The 19,699-nt window shown below is 39.4% G+C and overlaps 4 protein-coding genes across 4 annotated transcripts; 1 reads left to right on the top strand and 3 right to left on the bottom strand.

The window, feature by feature from the left end:
• Window positions 1–3,939: 3,939 nt before the first annotated feature.
• On the bottom strand, window positions 3,940–5,538 carry EAF01_007467 (uncharacterized protein; the record flags this gene model as incomplete). The annotated part of the gene is made up of 1 exon (XM_038915722.1): window positions 3,940–5,538. The coding sequence occupies one exon, from the start codon at window positions 5,536–5,538 to the stop codon at window positions 3,940–3,942; it is 1,599 nt and encodes a 532-aa protein (XP_038769360.1).
• Window positions 5,539–10,079: 4,541 nt separating this feature from the next.
• Window positions 10,080–12,560, top strand: EAF01_007466 (uncharacterized protein). The gene is made up of 3 exons (XM_038915721.1): window positions 10,080–11,492; window positions 11,549–11,650; window positions 11,698–12,560. Exons 1-3 carry the CDS (start codon window positions 11,230–11,232, stop codon window positions 12,548–12,550), a joined length of 1,218 nt encoding a protein of 405 aa, XP_038769359.1. The 5' UTR covers window positions 10,080–11,229; the 3' UTR covers window positions 12,551–12,560.
• A 3,369-nt stretch (window positions 12,561–15,929) lies between these two features.
• On the bottom strand, window positions 15,930–17,671 carry EAF01_007465 (uncharacterized protein; the record flags this gene model as incomplete). The annotated part of the gene is made up of 2 exons (XM_038915720.1): window positions 15,930–17,199; window positions 17,286–17,671. The coding sequence occupies 2 exons, from the start codon at window positions 17,669–17,671 to the stop codon at window positions 15,930–15,932; spliced, it is 1,656 nt and encodes a 551-aa protein (XP_038769358.1).
• Window positions 17,672–17,752: 81 nt separating this feature from the next.
• On the bottom strand, window positions 17,753–19,690 carry EAF01_007464 (uncharacterized protein). The gene is made up of 3 exons (XM_038915719.1): window positions 19,329–19,690; window positions 19,221–19,281; window positions 17,753–19,170 (listed from the first exon to the last, which is right to left on the bottom strand). Exons 1-3 carry the CDS (start codon window positions 19,619–19,621, stop codon window positions 18,034–18,036), a joined length of 1,491 nt encoding a protein of 496 aa, XP_038769357.1. The 5' UTR covers window positions 19,622–19,690; the 3' UTR covers window positions 17,753–18,033.
• Window positions 19,691–19,699: the final 9 nt, after the last annotated feature.

Here is a 19,699-nt window from a genome sequence, read left to right as displayed (position 1 = left end):
TTCCCTGATGTCCATGTGCCGGCAACCCGTGTTGTTCCGTCACGAATTCCTTAGTCATTCGACTAGGAATGTATATTTTTCCGTGGAAGTATATGATCTCGTTTTCTATCGTGAATCCTGGTTCTATTGTCTTGCGTATGCGTATAGCTGTAGCATCCTTGTCGTAATGTGATTGGATTTGACTCCTGAGATGGTTGTCTTCCAATATATGAGTAGCTGCAAGCTGTGGTGCATTGTAAACCAGTGATTCGCCTTCTTTCTTGAATATAGCGTACGATTCGTACGACTTATTTTCTTGATATTCTGGTTTTCGGCTAAGAGCGTCGGCTCTAGCGTTTTCTGATCCTTTGACATATGAAATCTTAAAATTGTAGTTGGCCATGGTTTCCGACCATCTGACCTGTCGTCTGTTTAACTGCTTCGTTGTGGTGAAGTAAACCAAGTTCTTATGATCCGTATACACCTGTACTGTGTATTTTGATCCTTCCAAATATACTCGCCATTCTCTAAATGCGTCGACTATCGCCAGTAATTCTTTGTCATATATTTCGTAGTTCAATTCGGCTGGTGATAGCTTTCGAGAGTAGAATGCGATTGGTTGCTATTTCTCATTTTGACCTGGTTGGCTCAACACTGCGCCTATAGCAAAATCTGAGGAGTCCGTTTCCACTATGATTTGCTTATCAGGATCGAATGTCAACAGTATTGGCTCCTCGGCCACTGCCTGTTTGAGCGTTTCGAAGGACTCCTGCGCCTTGGCGGTCCATTCGAAGCTTCCTTGATCTTTTCTGGTTAACGTGGTCAAGGGTGTAGTAATTCCTGAATAACCCTTGATAAATCTTCGGTAGAAGTTGACAAATCCCAAAAAGGATTGTACTTCCTTAATGGTGTTTGGCTGCTTCCATTCAAGCACTGCCTTGACCTTATCTTTGCTCATCTTGAGCCCTTGGCTTGACACGGTGAATCCTAGGAACTCTGTTTCCGTAACGTGGAATTCACATTTGCTTGGTTTACATAGCAAATCGGCTTTGGCTAAACTTTCAAGAATGTTGCTGACATCTTTGATGTGTTGGACCTCGTCGTTTGAATATACTAGGATATCGTCCAAGTAGCATATACAACAAGTATCCAAGTACTGTAACAACACATTGTTCATAAGTCTCATGAAAATAGCTGGTGCATTAGTTAGCCCGAAGGGCATAACTTGATATTCGTATAGCCCGTATCTTGTCTTAAAAGCGGTTTTCCATTCCTCGCCTTCCTTTATTCTAATCAAGTGGTACCCGTTTCGTAGGTCCATCTTGGTAAATATTGTAGCTCCGCCTAATCGATCTCTTAATTCCGTAGCTAATGGAAGTGGATATCGATCCTTCTTGGTAAGCGTGTTGAGCTTTCTGTAGTCCACAACTAGTCTCTTAGTACCATCTTTCTTGGGTACCCACATAGTTGGACTTGCCACTTGGGACGTGGATTCCCTGATCCATCCCTTGGCCAAATTGTCATTGATATATTCCCTGAGCGTCTTTAGCTCATCGGCCGACATTGAATAAATTGGGGTGTGCACAGGCATCTTGCCTTCCTCCAATATTATTTCATGATCCCATGGCTTGTGTTCTGGTAAAGCCTCATGGATCCCTGGTTCTTTGAAAACATGTTCGTATTTCTTGTACTGTTCTGGTATCATAGGCTCCTTTGCCTTGATTGCGATTTCGTGCCGTGTCGTTGGCTTCTGCATTTGTAGAGGAGGTGTACTGTCCTTCGCTCTTAATGGAGGACCCTGGACTGGGTGTCCTACGTCGCCGGTGTTGTTCGCGTTCAACTCTCCTTGGCGCGTGTTACGTCTCGCGGACGCCTTGAACGTGTCGTCGTGACCGTTCTTGCACTGATCAAATGTCACTGTTTCTTGTGACCAATCTATTCTAGGGTTGTGTGCCTTCAACCATGGCATCCCTAAGATGATCTGTTGTTGGCCCAATGGCACAACGTCAAGCTGTATAACCTCCGAATGTTGGGTTATGCTCATTCGTACTGGTCGTGTCTCTTGTGAAACGTTCCCGTCAGATCCTGCTAGCTGTCCGTCAACTAACTGCAATTGGTAGGGGTTTTGTTTCTTCTGGAGTGGGACTCCCAAGTACTTTGCAGCCTCTGGTGCAATAAAATTTCCTGTAGCCCCTGAATCTATCATGGCTTGTTGTATTTGTCCGTTTATCTTGACTCTGCAGTATATTTGTCCTGCTTGTCCTGTAGCATTCAGCTGTGGTGTAATTTGCTTATTCTCGCTATTCTGGATGATCTCATCGGCAAATGTTACACGTCGAGGTTCTTCCTCTTCTAGATAGGCAGCGCTTGTCCCTGATCTAGCTCTGTCATCAAGTAAATCCCTCCATAGGGTGTACCGGTAGTTCCCTTGAGTGACTTTCATTATCGTACCCACAACTGGTGGTGGTAATATGGCTTGAGCCTGGACCCGGTGTTCTTTTCCTACTCTTCTGCATAAAAATAGAACCTGATTCTCATTTCTTTCAGATGTGTGGTGATAAAACACTTCCCATAGCTCTCCTCTGTCTGGCCACTGGAGGTGATCGGTACTGATCCTTTCTATGAATGATGTGTTCGTAGTGATTCCAAACCATAGAATTCGATGCTGATCGACGTGCCGAACCTCATACGATTCGCCCTCTTCAGCGTCTGTTACGCTGAGGTCCTCGTTCATAGTTCCTTCGTCTGTATCTCCAAATTTCCAGATACGACGGTTCCATTGGTCAATTTCCCGAATAGACCATGATTCTCCTAACTGCGGGTCTTTGTTTACCCATGAGAGGCCTTCGACCTCTTCTTCTTCTTCGTAAGCTGGTGGTGGCGTGGCTAGCCCTGTCATGCTAACAGCACACAATTGTGGCGTGAAGGTGGCATTAAGTTGGCCCTTGCCGAACTTATTCTTAAAGTTGCCCTTCTTACCCCCTGTTCTCTTGCTTCGACATTCTGCTGCCCGATGCCCTGCTTTCCCACATTCAAAGCATAAGTTATTTTCTCGTCTTCGTTTCTTTTCCGGATCATCATTCCCACCTTTGTGGTGCGTAGCGTCGAGTTCCATAGGGTCTCCATATCTCTGTGGATTGTAACGTGGTCTTCCCTCATTCTTGCGGTAACGCTCTTGCTTTTGATTTCCCTGGGGTTTGTATGATCTTTGACTTTGTCGATATCGGTAAAGACGATCATCTGATTCGATGGAGTCCTGGATTAGGTCGTTCAAGTCTACACTCTCGGCAGATCTTTCTAACTCCAGTCTGACTTCTGGTTTGAGTCCTTTACGATAGTGACTCATAATGGCGGTTTCGTCCCACTTGGTTGTTCCAGCATATCTTCGAAATTCCGTAGTATACTTCAATGCTGATCCTGTCTGCTTGAGGTTGAAGATCTTATCTTCCGCTACCTCTAGCTCATTGGAGTTCCCGAAGATTCTACGAATCTCTGTCTTAAATCCTTCAAAACTATTGAAGATTGTTCGAGTGGGTTGCATGCGATCCTGGTCGTCATGCTCGAAATAGTCTCGTAAATATGGTTGAATCCACTTGCTTGCTTCTCCTCTGAGATATGATACAGCCCATACACTCTTGGATTCCTTTTCGGTGAACTTGTCTTCGTTGAATCTGAAGTAGATTTCAAGTTGTAAGAGGAAGGTGTCGAGTTCCTGTCGAATTCCTTGGTATTTGTCTGGTAAGGCAATCTTGAGTGTTTCGTTGATGGTAATTTCCTTGGGAGCGTCGGTCATCTCGATATCGTTGATGTCGGGTGCTTGTGCCTGACTGCTCGCGGATGTATTGGTGGGTGCCATATCGTCGGTTGGTAAGTCAACTACCCCACTTTCCGACCACCCCCTGTTTCCGACCACCTAAAAAATTCATATTATCTACACTTAAAACTTTAATAACTCAATAACTATTGAACTTCAATGAAATCGCCTGTAGAATCACTTTCTATAGCACTAGAGCTATCATCTACCTCATCTTCACGATCTCCAGCTTCAATTTGTGTACGCCTTATAGCTCTAATCCCTGCGAACTTCGAATTTGGAGATACCACAACCTTTCGCCTTTTTCTAGGTAATGCTTCATCTAATTGATATTCTAGCTTTCTAATCTTATTCTCTGCCTCTAAGAGTTCATAATCCTTAGCATCGAATCCTTTTATAATCTTGCGAAATAGTAATCTTCGTGTTGGCAAATCGATCTCCTTCTCTTGAATCATTATATCTCTATATTTTCTGATATCGGCTCCTTTTTGAGGGGTTTTCCATTGAATAAACGATGAATATATATTCCATTGAAGAATAGGATCATCATCAGATTCAGGATTAAGTGATAAAACCTCTCTATTGCTATTTTCAAGCAAAAGTCGACTCATAAGAGGTTTAGCCATATTTTTGGGCCAAAGACCACTAGCTTGCCACCCAGACTTGATATTTTGAATAGTTAAACCTTCTATTCTAGCCTTCTGGTAGCAAGAAAGGAAATTGCGCTTTCCAATTGGTGAGGAATCGGATAATAGACTTAATTTATTAAGTTCGATTCGATATGCACTTTTTAGGGGTGAGAACACAGATAAATCGAGTGGTTGTAGTACGTGTGACGTATGTGGTGGGAGAAATAAGAGATATATGTTGTTATTAAAGCATTCTAACATAAATGCTGTAGTTTCATGGCTTCCGTGTCCGTCCAAAATGAGGAGTCTTGAATTTTCCGGCTGAATAGGGGTGGTTTGAGGGATATAGATCTTTTTCAGCCATTCTAAAGCTGTAGCATCTGTAGTCCATCCATTTTCTGTAGCGGTAAAGTTCCAACCCTTGAATAGAGTCAAATCTGTTGGAAACCATTGTTGTTGAACTGATTTTCCCTTATATATTACAAGGGGAGTAATGCTTTTTCCATTGGCTGAAATGCATTCTATAAAAGAGGTCCAAATTCGAGATCCAGGTTGCTTTTTTTGAATAAATCTTCGATCAGTGCTTCCTACTACTAGTCCATTAAGACCCTGACCCTCCATTATACCTGCTTCATCCATATTCCATCTGTTGGCCGGCTTAATAGCCTTGATTTCAGGGATTGCGAGGTTCCGGAACCACTTCTTAATAATATCAGATGTAGCACCTGAAACTCGTGCAGAATCGATTTGATGTTGCTTCTTAGTTCCAATATTAGGATGCCTTCGAAAAAAGCTATGTATCCATTTCTTTCCAAGTGAGGGATCCTCCCCTCGTACAATAAGGAGGTGCTCTGCCATCTCTCTGATTTGACGATGTGTAGGGCTAGTACCAAGAGCTTCCTGTACTAATATCCATTCTGCTAGTCGATTCTCCTGAATTGGAGATAACTTTTGAAGTATTTGGGCGCCTTTTTGATGCGAAACTCCACCATATATTCGATCGTGAAGTGTGGTACGTGGAACACCATAATCCAAGCTAGCTCTTCGTATGCTTGCTCCATTTGTAATCGCTCTAAGAGCCTCTGCGATATCTTCTTCGGTATATCTATTCTTCATATCACAATTATAATAATATCAAAATTTCAAATCAATTGATTAAAGCATTGTTGAGTTATTCAAAGTATAAATTTTATAATTACTCAAAGCGGTGTGGTTTTTGAGGTGGTCGGAAAGTGGGGTAGTTGACTTATTGAATTGGTACTTGAAGCAGAAATGGTGCTCAAAGTGTTACGGGAGCTGCCTCTAGGGTCACGTGGAAGTGTCTAGAGATCTCTCGAGGTGGTTTAGACTAGACTTCAAGTAGGAATTCAATAAGGTTGGTAACTGGTTGCAATTCTCGTAACTATAGTAATGAAACTAATGATTGTTCTTGAGCACGAAGCTCTACATTGTAATGAAACCCATTCCCTTATATAGACCTTCTTGCTCAGTGTGATCAGTACGGCTCAGTACTGGTTTGTTTGTACTTTCATGGCTCAGTGTCTATCCCGCTGAGGCAGACTGAGCCAACCACGTGACTTAGTGCCCCAGTCCCGTGCCTATGTTGCGTCGTTCGTAACATAAGCATTCCTCCTTAATATAATTAGGTTTTTTTCGTATATTAACATTTACTTAATACTTCATTTGTTATCTAAAATATATAATTCTTTATATTTAAAAGTATATTTTTATAAGCTAATCTTTTTGTACTTTTAATTAGAATTAATATAATCTCAAATATAGATATAGGGAAGCTTATTTAATAACAAGTTATTTGAGATTTAATTAATATTGATTAAGAAAGAGTTTTAATTAGGTTATAAAAAGTTTAAGAAATCCATTAATTTAAATTGAAAGAAAGGGAAGTAAATATATAAATTCGAATATCTAATTTCGAGAATATAGCTTTAGAATTGAATAGAATTAAACTTGTTCTTTAAAATCTTGATTTCATATTCTGAGAAATGATTGATTCTTTATATATAGTTTTAAAAGCTATAAAGAATTTAATCTTTGAAATATAATTAATATGTATTTTAATAAATCTATCAATTTGATTATTATATAAACGTTTTAAATTACTAAAATAATTAATATCAAGTGATTGAATTAAATAACTTGAATATAATAGTAAACATAAATATATAATATTATTCTTTTTATAGTATACTTGAAAAGCTATTAATTTATAGTTTTTATGCTTATCTAGTATTAATATTTAATATTTGCTTTTTCTTCGATTCTTAATATACTTATTGAAGTATTTCAATCATTTTAAATCCATCTCATTATTTGTTTACTTATTAGATATAGGTTTAATAGCTCATTCTGTAGGAAGATTGATTTTAATATATTAATTAGAGAGATAGATCTATTCCTAAATCATTAAAAATAAGGGAATAGTTTCGCTCTCTTCATTTCCATATATTATTGCTATAGTTCATTCTCGATCGTTTAACTATATAGATTTACTTTTACCATATCTCTTAGTACTAATAATAACTATTACTATATATATATAATTCTTATTATAAAGTCTATTTCATTGAAATTATAAAAATCTTTGTTTAAAATACTGTATTTCGTTTATATATTTATAATTAATCGAAACCATTCTTTAATAAACTTAAGATTCTTACAAAAAACTTTTTAAAAATTATAAATATAATTAAAACGTGTTTTTAATTTGATTCGATGTTTTATAAATCAATATACCTAGAGCTTCTCAATATATTTCGTATCCTTTAATTTAAGAATATAATTCGCTATATCTTTTACATTCTTAAGTTTAAATAAAAAACCTTTCAAATTTATATTAAGAATATATTGAATAAATATTTCCTCTTTTAATTCAATTAAATTATAACTTTTTAATCAACTCTCAACCATATTAGATTTACCTTGAATTCTATTACCCAATATAATTCAAGGTATATAATAAAGTGTTACGGGAGCTGCCTCTAGGGTCACGTGGAAGTGTCTAGAGATCTCTCGAGGTGGTTTAGACTAGACTTCAAGTAGGAATTCAATAAGGTTGTAACTGGTTGCAATTCTCGTAACTATAGTAATGAAACTAATGATTGTTCTTGAGCACGAAGCTCTATATTGTAATGAAATCCCATTCCCTTATATAGACCTTCGTTCTCTGTTGTCCCACTGCTTCCCACTGTGTCCCACTGGGCCTTACTCAGTGGGACTCAGTGGGACACCTTGGTCAGGTGATATTTTAATCAATCTAGTCATGTGACGACCTCGGTCGTAACATAAAGCTGAGCTGTCTTTCGAATTGATAATTTTTTATCTGATTTAATAGCTTAAATAGTTAAGATTATATGTGCTTCTTTGGAATGAATTTTCATGATTAATTATAAAGAAAACGTATATTAAATATAGAATAATAATTCAAGGTAAAAATGACCGATCCACTGATATAGCAGACCCACTAACAAACTACGTTACATAAAAGAAATAAACGTTTTAATATATTAGAATATTGAGGTATTAGTAAGAATGATTTATAAAATTAGAAATTTTCGAAAATGAAACAGATGTAAATATATTATACAACTTTGAATACATAAAGGTTGATGGATTTATGTTACGGGAGCTGCCTCTAGGGTCACGTGGAAGTGTCTAGAGATCTCTCGAGGTGGTTTAGACTAGACTTCAAGTAGGAATTCAATAAGGTTGGTAACTGGTTGCAATTCTCGTAACTATAGTAATGAAACTAATGATTGTTCTTGAGCACGAAGCTCTACATTGTAATGAAACCCATTCCCTTATATAGACCTTCGTTCTCGTCTGGATAGCTTGGGTAGACTGTCTATCCTGTCTATCCACGGATAGCCTGGATAGCTTGCCTATCCTGTCTATCCATCACGTGACACTTGCCCCGTGACCTATATGATACTACTGCTTATCTAACCTGTGCTTACTAGATAACCTGTAACCGCTATCCCTCCTGTGCCTACTGTAGGATAGGTGCCAACAAAAGATAGGTACCTATCTTTTAATCATTGCTTATTGATTCGGTTACCGCTATCTTTCGTTACCCTTTAATCCAACTGTCCCTACAGTGCTGTTTTCGTAGGTTCCAACACCAAGGCCTTAGGTTTATCTTATAATCCATGTTGCGGTGCGGGTACCTCCGTAACAATTTAATCTGAGCTTTTCACATTCTCATAAAAGAATTAAAGGTTCATAGAGAGCACTGCGTACAGGTGTTGAATCTTTCGCCCTCCAGGAGAAGAGAGGAGAGGAGTGAGTGAGAAGAGAAGAGTGGATTGATTATGTAATTGATGGTTATGCATTTGATGGTTGTGTTTGTGATAGTAAATGATTTTGGGTATTCATGGCTAGGTAGGTAAGGTTTCCACCATACCTACCTGTGGCTGTGGCTTTGATTGTGGTTTTGGTGGTGGAAGAGGTGTCTGTCTCTATCTTACTAGGTACTGGATAGGTACTGGATAGGGACTCAAAATCGTGAATGACTCAATTGTTATTATTCGATAGTATCTGAGGAAGGAGGAGGAGAAGGAGAAGGGAAATCACTTTTGAGATTGGGTCTTCCTAGATAAGTATTAATATTTACTAGATATTAAATTGGATCTTTCGAGAGGTGGGAATTAGAGATCTTTTGTAGTGTTCTCAATAGAATTACGATAAGATATACTCACTCGTAAATACAATACGAATTCATATTTATTATGGAATTCGGAATTGGGTATTGTCAATTATTATGTGGATAAAATCTGGAGGTAGAGAAATTATAGTTATATAATAAAAATTATATTTCAAGTAACTACTCACTCAATATAGTTATATAGTTATATTAATTTCTTTCTCGGTTGAGTTAACCACCTTTTTACTTGTGTTGTGACTTCTTCACCTTTTTCCATCTACCTACTACTATTAATTACTTGATGCATAGACCGACCAACCAGCCAATCAACCAACCAGAAAACAGAACAAAACACCTCAATTTCCATCTTCCCAATCATCATCCAAAACTCTTCCACGACGTCGTTATCAACCCACAACCATACGCACTTCCATTGAAATACGAGCAAGTCACATCCATCAATTCCTAGTATTGGTATTGGTATTGGTATTGGTATTCATGAGGAGATGCAGTAAGGTTAGGTGATCCTTGATGATTCCAACAAGGAAAGAGTCTGAAACAAAAGAAAGATTTCGTGAGTGATTTGTTCAAGCCCCCCTCCCCCCTCCCCTGGGAAACACCAGCCACGACCACCACCTGGCATAACTTTCTTGGAGATATGGATCCATTAGACACGGCGTGATTGATATGACAGACAGCACATGTTCTCTTTTCTTGATTCAATCTGCATTTGCAAGATAATCGACGATACCAAAAGATGTAATGATGTCAACATGTCAAGGTGTCAACATGTCAAGATGTCAACATGTCAAGATGTGGCTGACTGATTGGAGATTTGGTATTGTAGTTTCGTGGATCCCTCAGATATCAGCCTCAGAAAGTATCATCTCAAGCTAATTATTCATTCAATTCAGCAAGGCATCGATCTTGGAAACTTTTGGGGGATTCCTCTCCAAAGTACACACACACACACCACCCACCCACCCAACATTCCAGCAAAGACACACATACACACATACACACATACACACATACACACATACACACATACATACATAAATACATAAATACACCATCAGGAATACCAATAGATTCAATCTATCATGGAGGTATGAAGAAGAATTTTATTTATTTTATCGGATTTCGTTTTACGCACGTTCTTTATCTTACATTCTCCTAAATCCCTTTTTACCTCTTCCCTTTTTACCTTTCACCTCTTCCCTTTTTACCTCTCCCTCTTCCTTAAAAATTCAAGATTGCTCGTTGACATTCTTTGCCCTTCCCGGGGATGTGGTTCTTATCATGAGTGGTACCAATATTTGCATTTATTCTCAGGCCACGATTTTTTGTCTCTGCTTTGCGACCTTGGATTGAAAATGTGACGAGTGTTGGCTCCACTAGGTACCCCTTTGCTTTTTCTCTTTTTCTCTTATAATGTCTATTGTTTTCTTCTTTCTCTTCTTCTTCTTCTTCTTCTTTTCGCCAATCTGGTGGTGTGGTAGTACATATCATTTACATATATAAGGAAACCTGAAGTTTCAATGATACCGAAGGAGTCGAGATTCATTATTGTTGGCTTTTCTTATTGCCTTATTCCATCATCCTTTACATACCTACGTATATTGGAGTGAAGGATACATTATTCAAAATTCATATTACCTTGACCAGTGTCACTCACAGGATTTCAAAAGAGTCATTCTCGTGTTAGGATTCTGTGCATACCCGTTTCTAGATTCCTCTATACAATTTCGAATTTGGAAGGCCGAGTACAACTTGGTACTTATCCGAGACTTTTGGATGAGTGCCAGCCTTTGACGTTGGACAAACAAACGGTGGAGGTTGGCTTGGAGTTTTTCATTCATACTTTGGCAAGGATGGTGGGATTCTATTAGGAGTTGGGGGTTGAATGATTGTTGTGTTCTAATGTTCGTTGGGTGTTGATCTTTTTTTCGGCAAACAACATCTCACCACAGACAAGAAGCAAATATAGGGATTTCATTCAGCTGATATCACATTATCTTTTTACAACTTCATGCTATCACATCTTTTCTATCACCTAATCACTTATTTCTGTATTACTCATTCGCAAAGTTGCAATTATTACTTGTACGATATTTGTTTCATTGTTTCTTTTTAATATTAGTCAAATGTCTACTTCTACTACTTCTACTACTTCTTCCACCTCTGTTCTACAGATAGGGCGTAGACGTACCAAGGAGAATCAAACCTATAATGGTCCTCCTAGAATGAGTCCTGTTCGATATATTAGTCCAGCATCACTAAATCTTGAATTTCTTCATGAACAGAATCGTGCCGCTCTCCAAAAGAAGGATGCGACCAAGGTAGTTGATCCAGCACCTGGTGTTGCCGCAAAAGGCAAACCTAGATTATTATTGATGGGTCAAAGAAGGTGAGTCATAATACAAGATATCAGTGTTAAAGAAACTATTTACTAATCTTCTACAGATCTGGAAAGTCTTCGATATCTAGCGTTGTATTCCATAAGATGCCTCCAAATGAAACCCTCTTTCTCGAATCTACCGCAAGAATTCAAAAAGATTCCATGCAGTAAGTCAGAATTTTCTGTTATGATGGTACCTACTAATATAGTCAAGTTCCTTCATGGATTTCCAGGTTTGGGATTTTCCAGGTCAAATCGATTTCCAAGATGCTCAATTCGATGTTGATGCGATATTTGGTGAAATTGGTGCTTTAATTTGGGTTATCGATGCTCAAGATGATTACTTGGAGGCCATTGCTCGTCTCAACAGCACCATCTATAACCTTCATCAATCTTTCCCAAACATTAACATTGAAGTATTCATTCATAAAGTTGATGGTTTATCAGATGATTATATGCTCGATATTCAACGCGACATTATGCAACGGATTCAAGATGAACTCTCGGATCAAGGAATGGAAAATGCACCTGTCAATTTTCATCTCACATCTATCTACAACCATTCTATCTTTGAAGCCTTTAGTAAAGTCATTCAAAAATTGATTCCTCATCTTGCTACTCTCGAAGCTCTTCTTAATGATCTTTGTCGCAATTGTCGTTTCGAAAAAGCATACCTCTTCGATGTTCTCTCAAAGATATATATCGCAACCGATTCATCTCCAGTCGATATGCCATCGTATGAAATCTGTAGCGATTATATCGATGTTATCGTCGATGTATCCGAAATATATGGATATCAGCGATCTCCGGAATATATTTCGAAATTAGAAGGACCACCATGGAATAAGAAATTGGAAGATCAAATAGCATGTAAGGATGCGGAAAGTGTGATTGTACTTACAGCGGATAAGAGACCAATTATGTTGAGAGAGGTTAATAAGTATTTGGCATTGGTGGCGATTATGAAGGAGGGTAGTTATGAGAAGATGCCGTTGGTTACGATGAATGTGGAGACGGTGGTGGATGGGTTGACGAAGGTTTTTGAGATTACGAGACAAAAGAAGTGAGGTGGGGCGCGTGGGGTGAGGGAACGTGGGGTTCAGGATTAGGGTTTGGGAGAAGTTTGGAGGGGGATGGGCAGGGAGAGAAAAAGCTTGTGGAATGATGGGTTGAGAGTGAGAGTGAGATTGAGAGTGAGAGATTGAGATTATGGTGTTTTTTCCCAATTTTTGCTCAAGAACGAATATTTTGTTATACTGTGATGGAGGGGGAAAGCGGCGATGGGGATGGAGGAGAAATAGAGGGGTAACAGGGGAGATATATGGAGGGAATAAGAATATGGAGAGGATAGCAAGTGAAGCTGCAGAATCCATCTGTATGTGTATGTGAGAGATGAGTTCACTGAACTTTGTCAAGACTGGATAGGAAGTATAAATAACTACCATACAATACAATGCGATGAATAGCGCGAGCTATGAAATATTAAGTCACTATGGTACGATAGGCTATGATATGATATCGTTGTGATGTTGTAACATTGTGATATTGGAGTTGGTGATTTATTTGATTTAGGGAGATGTGGGTGTGTTGAACATTGGGTACTAGGCAAGTAGGTAGGTAGGTATTAGGTAGGTATTAGGTAGTATTATATAAATAGAAACTGGTCGGTGATTTAGGTTTGGGTAGATGGGTAGTTTTGTTTGAGGGGGGGAGTGGATAGTGAAGGGTGAGTAGATAGTGAAGGGTGAGTAGATAGTGGAGGGTGAGTAGATAGTTTGGGCTGGATAGATGGGTGATGGGTGGATAGCTTAGGGTAGGATGGGATGAGTGGATAGTTTAGAGTGGGTAGTTTAGAATGAATAGTTTAAAGTGGATAGTTTGAGTGAATGGGTAAAGAGGTGAATGAAGAAGTGAGGGATAGGTGATGAGTGAGTAGATAGCTTAGGCTGGATAGATGGGTAATAGGTGGATAGATGGGTAATGAGTGGATAGCTTAAAGTAAAGAGGGGAAAGTTCAAGGTGAAGAGAATCAATGAATAATTTAGAATAGATAGTTTAGAAGAATGAATAGAGGAATAAATCAAGGGAGAAAGAATATAGAATAAATAAATAGATAGTCTAAACTGAATAAATAAATAATAGGTAAATAACTTAAAGTACAGAGTGAAAAGTTTAAGATAAAGAGAATAAATGAATAAATAGTTTGAATAAATAGTTTGAATAAATAGTTTGAATAAATATTTTGAATAAACAGTTTGAATAAATAGTTTGAATAAATAATTTAAATAAATAAGTAAATGAATAAATAAATAGTTTAGATTAGAGAGATAGATAATAGGTCAAATAATAAATGAATGAATAGTTTAAAGTAAAAAGAAAAAATAAATATTTCAGATTAAAAAGATAAATAATAGGTCCAATAAGTAAATAAAGAATAAATAATTTTAAATGAAGAATAAAAAGATTTAAATAAAAAGAATATATAAATAATCTAAAATACATAGTTGAATATATAAATAAAGAAATAAATAAATAAAGAAGTAAAGATTAAGTAATAAGTGAGTAGATAGCTTAGACTGAATAAATGAGTAAGACGTGAATTTGAATTTGAATAAGTATCGTCTCATATGACTTTCCTCGAATGTGATTGATAACCTTAAGATGGGAGCTGGATGACTTTCATATTGAGATGATTCTGCTAACCTTTTGACGAAATCTCTCACAGCACTGACGGATCGTTTCGAGATGTTCAGCAGAGTTTACATACATATTAATCGACTCTATGAGTGAGAACTACGGGGAATACCTTCTGGGAAAAGGCTATATGTCAACAAGTGAGAAATATAATCTATTCCTCGGGTTCGGAGTAAATCGATCAACAGCTTGTAATAGTCCCTCTCGCTCTCTCGCTACTCGCGCATCATTATTTGCCTTTGCGAAACTATCATCACATCAGAAATCAATATTTTCCAAAAGAATTTGGAAAAACCAAGAGTACTTGCATCATAAACAAAGACAAAAATTCACTGTAATTTCTATAAATGTATTCTTATTCGTGGGGTGTATAGTGTGCAAGAATCTCAGTCTGTAAGGGGGTCTACTAATACTACTCCAACGACTTATCACATACACGCTATACTTATAAAAATAGGCAAAGCCTCAGAGTATGAACGATGATCCCCCCCCAAGGCTTTGAGAAAATATAGCGATTTTCTATACCAAGAATCGCAAAGAAAGGATGCAGAAGAAACTGATAGCTTGCCCCTTCGCGGGGATTTTACAATCTTACAATTTATTCGAACGAGATGCATCTGTACTCGGGGCATTTTGAATACTTGACATTCGAGGCATGGAAACAGAATCCACGTATCTTCTTTCTTTCCGTGTCGCCTCAAGTAGACAGCGACATTTCGATTGAATCTAGTGTGACAAGTCTGTATGCACTATTTTGAATCTTGATGCCCGAAAATATGAAATGAGTTATGGATAGGTTTCTAAAGGTGTAAAGTGTCAAAGTTCAGGGGTTAGAAAATGAACTTACGAGCAACTCATATCTGCATGATTGCACTCGTGAATAAGATAGGGGAAGAAGGTAATGCAAAGGTATAGATAGGTGGGTCAAGCTAATAGGAAATTTCAGAGGGCAAGAAAGATGGTATGAAGCACGTAAAGATCGCAAACCCATTCTCGTTGAAGTTTCACGAAAGAAACTATTCATTAGTATCATTACATTTATTTCCACACATACACCATCCAGTTCATCATTTATCCCCTTCCCGTTATAAAGTACACAATATCATCTTCATCTTCATCTCCAGCTCCTCTTCATGGCACCATCTAGCATTTTTCCAAACTTTGTTCGACTCTTTTCCTTGCCTCTTTCTCATATTTAATTGTGATTTTTCGAGACGCTTTTTCATTGGAATAAGTAACAAATTAATTAACAACCTGCTGCAACACTATGTACAATAACGACATCCATATCCCGAAAATGGAAAGAGAATTGAGTACCGGGTATCGATTAGTACAAAGGTGTCGAATGCTTTCAACTTTGGCATAAAGCCTGTGTAATAACTCCAGATCATGACTCCCGGGTATCATAAGTGACAATACTCTACCTATTAAACGCCCCATATGTGTGGAGTACTTATGATATCTTCCGTACACATCTCCAAACTCCATATTATACCAGAAATATACCTCCACCATTCCTCTCACCACAAAAGTTGAACAAGTTCAACTGTTCCCCAAAATCTCCCCCCAACATCTCCCCCCATCATTCCCCCCCGACCCCCCCTGACCCCCTCAACGAATAATCTTCCACCTCCCCTTCCCCAGCCCAAACACCATATCATACCCAGAAACATCCATCTATCCACCATTTCTTCGCCACCAGAAAGTCAAATAACTTGAACTCCCCCCTCTCATCTCCCCCCATCTCCCCCATCAACGAATAATCTCCAACCTCCCCCTTCCCGGCTCAAACACCAAATCCTCCAACAAAACCGTCTCCCCACTCCCCCCACTCTCCGCATACACTCTATCCCTCGCCAAACGATCATTCCTCTCACTCTCTTCAAGAAGGACCTCCTCCCCCCTCTCCATCCCCTCATCACTATCCGCACCGTTCCAATTACTCGGAAGTGCAGAATGATATTTGTTCCCACTGCGTCTATCGTATTTAACACCCGGTGTGCGTCTCTTAACCGTAGGATGGAATTCTTCTTTTTCCGGGAGAGAAATCGCAAGGCCATCTGCGAAAGTGGCGAGGAAGTCCGAATCGATGTCTACGTTTTCGGGCTTTAGAGCATATTGCAAATCACCCTCTTCGCCGCGCTGCGAAGGATTTCTATACATTTCTTGTTTCTGGGCCCATTTAAGCGTTGTCCTTAACTTCGCCACAGTATCGACGGGACATTCGAATCCTTGATCATAAAGCCATCTCGTGAGATGATTTTCTTCTCTCGGCTCTCGATGAATCAGCGAACCTCTCTCCAATTCCCGCTCGCAGCGATTCTTCATCCCCAACAAAAACATCATCGGAACCGGTTTCCACATCCCCTTATAATCATTCATATCCGTCTCATCCAACAAGATAGGTAATTCGGCTCCACTCCCCTTTCTAAAAGTTTCTCCATTGCTGTATCGAAAAACATCGGCCGGCGGATGAGTCGCCCCCGTTCCCGGGAACGGCATTGCAAAGATCGAAACACAGCATCTCGGACGCCCACCAATCATAAACGAGCGACCGTGACGAAATTGCCAGATCCTGCCTGCGTCGTGGGACATGAGATCGCGTTGGCGCATGGCTGCCACTTCGGCGAGACTGATTTCGACTCGCGCGGGGCTTTTCCCGTGGTTGCCCCATTTGAGGACGCGGCCGGCGTCTTTGCCGTGGTGTTGCCAAATCCAGGAGGCTTTGTGGCCGGTAGAGGGAGATTCAAGGTAGCCAGGGGTGCCGAAGACGGAGTCGAATTGTTGGATGGTCCAATGGACAGTGTGGCTGAATTTCTCAAGCATGTAAGCTGCCCATGTGAATTTGAGGGTTAGGAGAGTGGGACAAGAGTCGACAGGGCCGAGGAGATCGCAGATTAGAGCGAGCCATTGGGTGCGACAGCCGGCGTTGACGGTGGGTTCGATGTGGAGATATGTGAGGTTTTGCGCCATGCGGATGATTCGGGCTGTGCGGTCGAAAGTTGGGGAGGTGGAGGGGAGACTATGTGGTTGTTAGTCTGTGCTATAACATTGTACATACTGAAAACAATAGAGATGGACCCAAAGAAAAGAAAGAAAAAAACATACCCATCAACCGGCCCCGAGGTCGAAGTTGAAAGCGGAACCTCAACATGCAATCTCTGAAAAGTCGACGCCAACAACACAACTCTCAAATCAATATATCTAACCCCCCCACTCTGAACAAAATATCTTCCCAACCAGTGATTTTTATAAGTCAACAAAAAGGTATTCGATTCATAAAAAATAGCGAGAGCTTCTTTGTAGAGTCCCACATCTGTGCGTAATGCGGCTAGGAATCTGCGGGCTATTCGTCGAGTATCAGGTTCTTCCCATGTACCTTGGAGGAGGAGACGATAGATCATATGACGGAGCTCAAGCGGAAAGGTACGAAGAGATTTAGAAGATGCTTTTCCTTGAAGGGAAGCCATCTTTGTTGTTGTGGAAAGTGCCATAAGTAAAATGTTGTGGTTGATGCAACGTGAAAATCTTTGATGATTGATAAATTGTTTATTTCGAGGGCAGATATAAAGGTCATTATGAGTACGGTCGGGAAGAGAGTGGGAAGAGAGCAGGCAGTTCGACCTAGTTATAAGCCGAGCCAGTGACAAATTTGCTCATACGGAAAGTGATAGAAATTTTTCAGAAGTGAATAAAAAAAGTGAGTCAAGTGCATGTTGAGACGATAATGGTTGAGGTGATAGTGGAAGCTGTAGTATTAAAGAGACTTGAATAATCTTATGATATGTGATGGTCAGAAGAGGATACAATCAACTTGGATTGTGTCTATGTATATTCATCCATTACTCCCCTTGACTTATTGTGCCTTCTTGATATCCGCAACCTTTCCCTTTGACACTTTATTATATCCTTGCCCTCTCCAAACTCCCAATAAACACCATACAATCCATAAAAAGCCCAAGGAAACCACGCTAGCGGTTCCAATCTCCACCCAATTACTTTTATTTAAATCTAATACTGGAACAGTGACAGTATTCATCAACCTACCATCAGATACGGCTACTGGCGAGACATGATAGAACATAGTTTGTGGCCCAAATAGACCATCATAACCTAGATTGACCCTATCAAAAGGATTACCGGAGAATTTGCTACCTTCATCTGCTGTACATGCCCAGAAGACTATAGGATGAGGAGTCTCGATAGGTGTATATCCATTTGTGTTGTTGGTAGGAGATAGATATCGCAAATGAAGAGGAATTTCTGCCGTGAAAGATTGGGTAGACTCAGGTGGCGCGAGTTCAAGTAAAAGAGTAGAACCCCAAATGTTCATTGCATAGTCTGGAGCTTCAAGATCAACTGGGGATGTAACGTGGCGAAGAGCTTTTAGGTTCTTAGATGCGAGGAAAAGAGGATCAGATAACTGATATTTATCGGGAAAGACGGTACGAGGTAAAGTTAGATGTGTGTGTAATGAACATTCCCGGTCTGAAACAGGTGGTTCGCTGGAGCTGATCATGAGTTGTAAAGTAGGATGAAGCCCAGAGGGTTCCATGAATGAAGAAGTGAAGAATGTGTCTGTGGTATGGTGTCTAGCTGGGAAAGCGAACAATGTAGGAGACGGCTTGGAATCTTCGCCAACTACAGTTAAGAAGCCACCTAATGAGAGTTCCTCAGGCTGTAAAGGTGTTTCGACTGAGAGTATACCGACCTCTAGCCGATGATTTGATGCTGTGTTTGTAACCTCAAGCTCCCAGGTTTGAGGTTCCCAAAATGCAACCATATTCAAAGCATGAGATATTGTGTCAAAATCTATATCAACGTAAGATGCATAGTCAAGACGACCGGCTCTTGAACGACACTCTTTATCTGATTTACCGCAAACACTTTGCTGTATATATTCGATGAATGTTGTGAGATCCTCAAGGGGTTGATAATATTGTGTTGCAGCATTTGAAGCAAATCGTTCCACAGATAATTTGGTGAAAGACTCCTAAAATCGATTAGAAAGTATCTTATGTTCATTGGCAACGTAGAGCTTACTGTGGGAGATACACAATCCAGATTTCCAAATACTTTCTTTAAAGCAGGACATAAAAGATCACTACACAGTTTTAGCATATATGATGGATGGACAATGTAAACACATACGGGCTTCTGCTATTTCGCTGCGGACTGTAAAACACGTGAAGACCTGGAGAAAGTCTTGACAGTAGAGGTGAAGCTGTGTCATATTGATTCGAGCTGACCCAACGGATATGAAGCTCATGAGATGCCTTTAACACTTTATATATCTCTTCAGGAAGCTCGCTAAAGCTAAAGGTAACTCGATCCTCTCTCGCAGCCTTTACCCGTCCTGCTGTGAGAGAGTCTTGAGAGATTTTAATATATTGAGGGTCAACTGCATCTTGAGGCTGTTGTAGGAAGGTTATTCTTTGCCGCATGATGATTGATGGAATTTGTGTGTATGTTTTGGTACTTGAAGTGAGGTCTAATAAATATCGAGTTTATATACTCGAACT

Source organism: Botrytis porri, assembly GCF_014898465.1.
Source record: "Botrytis porri strain MUCL 3234 chromosome Unknown BPOR_009, whole genome shotgun sequence".
Lineage (NCBI taxonomy): Eukaryota > Fungi > Ascomycota > Leotiomycetes > Helotiales > Sclerotiniaceae > Botrytis > Botrytis porri.
This window is presented reverse-complemented; position numbering and strand designations above follow the sequence as displayed.

Coding starts and splice junctions, on each gene's coding strand:
- EAF01_007466 (XM_038915721.1), top strand. CDS start 11,230: ATGTCTACTTCTACTACTTCTACTACTTCTTCCACCTCTGTTCTACAG. Junction 11,493..11,548: donor TTATTGATGGGTCAAAGAAG/GTGAGTCATAAT, acceptor AATCTTCTACAG/ATCTGGAAAGTCTTCGATAT. Junction 11,651..11,697: donor ATTCAAAAAGATTCCATGCA/GTAAGTCAGAAT, acceptor AATATAGTCAAG/TTCCTTCATGGATTTCCAGG.
- EAF01_007464 (XM_038915719.1), bottom strand. CDS start 19,621: ATGCGGCAAAGAATAACCTTCCTACAACAGCCTCAAGATGCAGTTGAC. Junction 19,282..19,328: donor CAGCGAAATAGCAGAAGCCC/GTATGTGTTTAC, acceptor AAAACTGTGTAG/TGATCTTTTATGTCCTGCTT. Junction 19,171..19,220: donor TGGATTGTGTATCTCCCACA/GTAAGCTCTACG, acceptor AATCGATTTTAG/GAGTCTTTCACCAAATTATC.